The 7,028-nt window shown below is 23.4% G+C and overlaps 1 protein-coding gene across 1 annotated transcript; it reads right to left on the bottom strand.

Moving 5' to 3' along the window:
• Positions 1-2,377: 2,377 nt before the first annotated feature.
• Positions 2,378-6,743, bottom strand: LOC112691642. Its single transcript, XM_025565981.1, has 4 exons — positions 6,538-6,743; positions 4,697-5,392; positions 4,500-4,627; positions 2,378-2,874 (listed from the first exon to the last, which is right to left on the bottom strand). Exons 2-4 carry the CDS (start codon positions 5,273-5,275, stop codon positions 2,655-2,657), a joined length of 927 nt encoding a protein of 308 aa, XP_025421766.1. The 5' UTR covers positions 5,276-5,392; positions 6,538-6,743; the 3' UTR covers positions 2,378-2,654.
• Between the last annotated feature and the right edge of the window lie 285 nt (positions 6,744-7,028).

Genomic DNA, 7,028 nt, shown 5'->3' with positions numbered 1-7,028 from the left:
TTGCTATATTCAAAAATCAAAATATTTAACATCTTGAACGTCTAAACCGAACGGCACATTTAATATGGCGATTGAATATTATGTACAATATACAATATTCGAACAAAATAGCGGAAAACGTAAGTCAAATGTTGAACTAAACAACACACATAAATAAAAAGTTTACAAATAAATATGATCACCAAGATTCATATTTGAAGACCAAAGCCTTTCTTTTAATAATCATAATAGAAAAATAATTGTTTTACAAAAATATGTTTCATTTAATTACTAAGACGATGTAAATTTTTTTTGCCTTTTTGCTTTTTTTTTAGCCTTTTTTTGCTTATAAATGTGTTTTTTGTGTTGTTGATTTAATACATTTTCAGTTGATTTAATAATTGTATACACAGCTTACGTATTATCAATACAAATTGATAATAACTTGTGAAGACGGTGTATTGTCGATGTTATGTTCAAATTTATTTTTAATGAGTTTTACTCTTCATAATATTTATCGATTTCGCTGAATACTCTATCAGTTACCGAACTGTTAGATTGAACCAGTTAATGAAAAAAATTTCATAATGTTAAAATGTAGTGTCTATTTTATGAAATGAACAATTTCTCTAAATGGATGCAACAAATATATTAATAAAAATCACATGTATTAACTTTAAATTATAAAAATTCAATAATTAATCGTTTTATGCTTAATTAGGTTAAAAACTATTAAAATCTAATTTAATCATTATAAGCTGCTCGTCGCTTATACAATCGAATTTGCGTAATGGGAATAAATAGGCAGAGTCCCGAAGGAATGTATTCGTTTTAGGCAATTTAACATTAATGGGAACAAACCATTGGTTATAAGGGAAATAATCTACACATATTTACCTACTTTCTTATCGAAACTGTAATTGTCTAATATCTGTCTCTATCAGATTTTATATGACCAACTTATGTTTAAATAATAATTACCTACCTACGTATTTTACTTTTGCTACCTAATCATTTTTTATCTCCTACAACCATATATTCCGTGAAGATAATTGAGTAGACTAGCCCGAATGGGTACAAAATTTATCAATAAGCAAAGTTTTAATAAATTTCAACAAAGAATGGACGATTTTCTGCAACCCAATAAAGAATTACATATGTATTTTTTTTTTGCAAAAAATATTTCGTTTATCAATCAATTTATAATAAATATGTAGGTATATATAATATATCTTAATATATAATATAATTTAGGATATCAAAATATGTATTATAAATAATAATTTTTAAACTAAGTATAAATTAAGTATTTAGGTTTCTTATAATAAAGTTATAATAATACATTTTAATTTTTTTTTTTTAAATCGGTTTATTGGAACAGTTGGATAATTGATCAGCTAGATCACCTGTATCACCTGTCCTCTTTAAAAATATTCAACTACATACATATTTAATAAATATTATTTATATTTCCTATTTATATTACCTAAGTGACATCCAACAATAAGGGTAAAGGGTATACACATTTGCTCAAGACGAATTACGAACATTATGTTGACATACAATCTCTTGACATTTTATCAGGTTAAATTATAATAATATTTCTTATCGTATCAAAAGGTCTTTAGTATCTATGAAAAAAATGATTTGTAGTACTGGATAGCCTGTTTATTTGTGTTACTTGTAATTATTTTCTTCATTTTTTGATAATGCAAATAGTATTGGCCAGTGGCATATTTTTAATTTTTTTCTGGGGGGGGTCCATTAATTTAGATAAGTGCTGATATAAATATAATAGTAATAATAATATATAGTATTAAGTATAATAATGCTTAATAGATTAAATTAACAAAAAATTGTTGTTTCATCATATTTTGTAATTTTAAAGTACAAAAGCCAAGCGTCTTTTTTTTTTACAAAGTTCTTCTAAAATGTCTTTTGGTAAGAGAGAATATTTTCTATAAATGGACATCATATCCAATCCATTAAGTATATTCTAGAAAAAAAAAAATTGAAAATTGTTTTCGGTTTTTTTTTTAGTTTTAATTTTTTTTTTTTTTGTATGTTCTGGGGGGTCCAGTACCCCTGACCCCCCTCCGTAAATACGCCACTGGTATAGGCCCTAAGTTGTATAAATAAAATAAAATGTAATTTATTTAATTTATTTGTTTTTTTTTAATTTACCTAGTGTTTACAAAATACTATAAGCTTTTTTATTGTTTGTTTGTTTCTTCTAACTTTCTTGGAAGTTTTATCACAACCAAATTGATAGCAAATATAATTTCTACAGATATTTCCTATTCAATTTCAGATTTGAGAATGAAACTATATTTTTACTTAACATGATTAATATTTATACTAAACATTAAGATTGGTTAAGATAAAAATCAAATAAGCATTTCAGTTGGAAATTTTATCAATTAAAAACTTATAACTAATCAATAACAAAAGTAACTTATGGCAATCAAAATGAAGTTGACTTCTTAAAAATAAAATGCTAGGTACAATTTTTATCACATTTAAATTACATTTCAAACAAAAATGATTAATATTAAATAACATAACATAATATAAATAAATAATTTTTCAGGGATAAAAACAAATATTACAATCAGGTCATTGATACTTTTGAAATTAAGTTAAGTATTTACAGTTTAAACTATGGCTCAGATGAATTAATTTTCTGCATTATTGAGTTCAGCAGAATTATATATTGATAATTCATCTCTAACATTTTTCATTGATTGAAGTATAGAACGTAATGATTCATTGTAAGTTTGATACTTTTCATATGCTTCTAATAATATTTTTATTTGTTCATCACGTTTTTCGATTTCTGATTCACAGTTTCTCATAAGCCCACACATTTTTTCCATACAACTATTAATTTTTGATCTGAAAACAGTAAATTAAAATTATTATAATATTACTATGATCTATTAAGCATAAAATTATCTATTGTAGTAATGTTGTAACTGATATGAGTTTTTTTATATACCTATATTTAATAATTTTTAAATATTATAATATATGTATTTGTAATAAAATGTATCTTTTTGTGTATATAAAAAAAAAAAAATATTTCAATCGGATTTCTGTTTTTCAATAATAGTTAAAACATAAGTTATTATATTTATAGAACTTTAAAATTAACACTGAAATTTAGCTTAATGAAAATTTATAATAAATATTGCATAAAATTAAAGTTTATGCACTCTATTTATAAATAAACTATATTTTCATAATGTATAATCTGAAAATCATATCAGATAATAACAAGGGTAAATAATACTTAACAATAACTACATAGTAGTAATAAATTATATGAAACATAATAATAATATTAATAACTCAAAACACTAACATTTTTTAATAAATAAATAAATTAATTAGACACATATTTATAACGTTGATGACTTCTTTGCATTTGTTTTTCATATTTGTCATATTTTAATGTAGACAGTGTTTATACTCATATATTCATTATAATTGTTCTTGCCTTGTACTAACACACCCGATAATTTTTCATAGATAAATCCTATAACTCTATTTGTTCATTAGAAGTCTTAATAATTATATTCCATACTATTTCATATGAAAAACTATGAAAAAAATGTGTATTTTATAATTATATTTAAATCATAATAAACTAAAATTTAGAAACATAAAATAAGTTTTCTACATTAATTTCCTAATTTTCAGAGATAAGAAAATGCCATTTTTTCTTTGATTATAGTATGAAATGAATGAAATTGTATATTATTATTTTCTTATTATAGTAATCAGATGTTGCTATGATTTTTTGCCCCTGACAAAAAAACATATCAATAAACATTGCATTCTGGTTATGCATTTTTATGAATTTTGTAATTATAGTGTATTATTAACTAATGGTAAAACAAATTTATGAGCTTAAACTAAAATTGTGAATTAGAAAATAAATATTAGCTCATTTTTAATAAAGAAATATTTGACAAAAATTACTTTAAATAAAATATAAATGCATTTTTGTAAGATACCATTATATTTTGAGTTGTTTTATAACACTTTTTATTTATAATAGAAATTACTGAGATCAAAAATCAAAAAATTATCGCTATAGAGTATCTTATATTTCAATTAAATTTAAATTTATTCAGTGTAAAATTGTTGACGTAGTTTATTCACTATATAATTCTTATAATAAAAAAATCAAAAAAATCTATTAATGCATACAAATATAATATATTCGTATGCATTATATTTATTGTATTTATTTATTTATTGTATTATATTTATATCTTATTTATAATCTAAAAGTTAGAGGTAAAATTCCTTAATTTTTCAATTGATTATTGATTAATTAACTACTTATATAAAACAAATAATAATGCCATTTTTCTCAGCTGTATAATATAAAGTAGTAAAGATTTCATGACATTTTTCATAATATTAAAAAAAAAGTTTATGGGTTTTAAGTTAAATTATAATATAAAATTTATAAATATATTTTTTATAATATAATTAATTCTACTTCATACTTATTATCATCTAATGGGTTAGTGTGAGCAGTCTTAGAATGATTATCTACAATTTTAGTTATTGGAACTGTTGGTCTTATTACACCATTGTTGATATTTCGATGTGTTATATTGTTTTGTAATTTTGCCTGAAAAATATTTATAAAACAGTAATGAAAACTTTAAAATATTTTAAATTTGTTCTTTATTTAACTTACATTTTTAATGGTGTCACATTCTGTAGATGAATCATCACTTTCGGATGAACTAAATGTTATATGCAATATCATAGTTTCATCAAATTTTTCTGAATCCAAATTTGAAAGTTGTATACTGCCATTTCTTACAATTTTTTTTACATCACCTTTATTTACAGTAGCTGGGTTACTTTGAGATTCAGCCTTAGGTTCAAGTATGGGTTTATGTTTTAGTTCAAAATTATTAACTCCAGGATTTTTTTTATTTATATGTTCTACTGAGTTGTTAATTTTACTTTCATTTGATATTAACATTTTTTTTCTTCCTAATGGACATTCTGGTAAGCTTCTTTTTTTATCATTTATTAATTGGGTTTTTACAAGCTTATCATCTTTCAAGGATAATCGATTATTTTGAGTATTGTTTCTATGAGTTATAGACTTAAGGGCTGCTGCTCTTAGTAATCGTATATCTTGATCGTCAGTTTCATTTGTATTCACTTTATTTTTCATTGACCGTCTTACCATAGATTGTAAAGCTAAAAATCTTAGTTCTTCAGCTTCATCATTTTCATCATTATTTTCATCATTAGTAGCCATATTACTTAGTAAGACTTAAACTGTTACTTTTTTTATATACTAAGGATTTTTTTTATTCAAAATTTTTTATATCATACTATAAATTCTGATTTTCAAAAATTTAAAAGGTACTTTTATCTGAAACATAAAATTATTAACCATTTTATTTATTGTATACATAAAAGTTTAAAAGTGGGTTATATTTTATCATTTTTGTGAACATATTATTAACTAAGTCTTAATATATTCAATGTAATGATAAAATTTAAAAATTTAAATTTAAATTTTTATTTTTATTAATTAGAGCAAGTAATATATAATACATTGTTACTATATGGAATAATAGTTTATCTAATTTCAAAGGAACTGTGAGAGTAATATTATATGTTTTGAAAATAGGTTATTAAGATATTTAAGATACCAAAAAGTGCTACAGTGATTGGTGTACTGGAATATATGGTCAATTAGACATAAGTTTCTTAATGGGTTTCTTTAGGAAAAAAAATATAAATAAATTAGTTGATACAATTTTTTTTACTTCTAAAATCGTTATAAGGTTTTAATAGTTACAAATCTGATCCTTTATGTCACTGATTTCCTAACTTTTTTAGACAGTGTTCTACGAAGCATAATACACATATGTATTTATATAGGAGGAAATTCAAATTGAGATATCGTACAATTAATATTATATTTATATATAATATATCTGGAAATGAAATATGAAATAATTGAAATGGGAATACGTGTTATGAATATAAAATTAAAAAATTATATATTTATATTGGGATAATATTGTTTGTATACATATCGGTGAATTATGTTTGAGTTGACTGAGTCTGTCTAGTAAAAGTATAAACACATGTTGTTTTAAACAACAATCAATAATTGTTACAATATTACATTTTCTATGGTAAAACAAACGGAGCTCTTTAGAAACAATTGCAAAGCCCTAAAGGTTCTGTGGAGCATAGCTTATGAACCGCTGCTTTATGATGTAAGTTCTGGGCACCTGTGACAATATATTTAATGATCAACAAAATTTTTTGATGTTGTGTTGATAAGGACAATAATAAAAAATTAAATAATAGAAACGAAAAAAAATATAAGCATATTTCTGTATTCATTATTTGTACAAATGGAAATTGATTTTATTTTTTCTCAGAACAATGTTAGTAATACTTCTACACATGTTTATATGTTTATGGCTGTTTTTGCGCGATATAAAAATTAAAATTGATGACCATGGTAACTAGTTGGCTCGAAATCGCTTTAGGACTTACCTTATAAAAATTATCTGTAAACAACATAACACTAAACCGTACGAATTTGTCATAATACATTTTGAAAATTATACCACAATTACAACAAAAATATCAAAGGAAATTAATCAGATGGGTAATCAATAGCTACAATTGTAACATATTTATTGTTACGAAAATTTGGAAAAATATTTTAACTTGGAAAATATATCACGGATAAAAAAAATATTAAAAGCATAGTATCGTCTGATAGTGAAAGTTGTATTTTATCACAACTACACAACGTGTGGTCCAATCATAAAGGTTAAAACGTTCGAGTGATAACAATTGACATCCGTTCGTGTGCTATTGTCGGCGAGCGCAATTATGCCTTGCTTACCAGCTACTAAATTTAATTTACTTGGTGTGTTCCAAGACGCAGTCGAATTATCATAGAACTGACACTATTTATTGGTATTGAAGAGTCCGTCTAGAAAAATCCGTCGCATAAACGAAAATTGTGTGTTTGGGTC

This window comes from Sipha flava, unplaced genomic scaffold (assembly GCF_003268045.1).
Source record: "Sipha flava isolate LNK unplaced genomic scaffold, YSA_version1 65_pilon_pilon, whole genome shotgun sequence".
Taxonomy (NCBI): domain Eukaryota; kingdom Metazoa; phylum Arthropoda; class Insecta; order Hemiptera; family Aphididae; genus Sipha; species Sipha flava.
This window is presented reverse-complemented; position numbering and strand designations above follow the sequence as displayed.

Bases quoted from the DNA above. Each gene is read 5' to 3' on its own strand.
- LOC112691642 (XM_025565981.1), bottom strand. From the start codon at position 5,275: ATGGCTACTAATGATGAAAATAATGATGAAAATGATGAAGCTGAAGAA. The intron at 4,628-4,696 runs GTAAGTTAAATA...AATATTTTTCAG, and splicing joins AATGTGACACCATTAAAAAT to GCAAAATTACAAAACAATAT. The intron at 2,875-4,499 runs GTATGAAGTAGA...TACTGTTTTCAG, and splicing joins AACCCATTAGATGATAATAA to ATCAAAAATTAATAGTTGTA.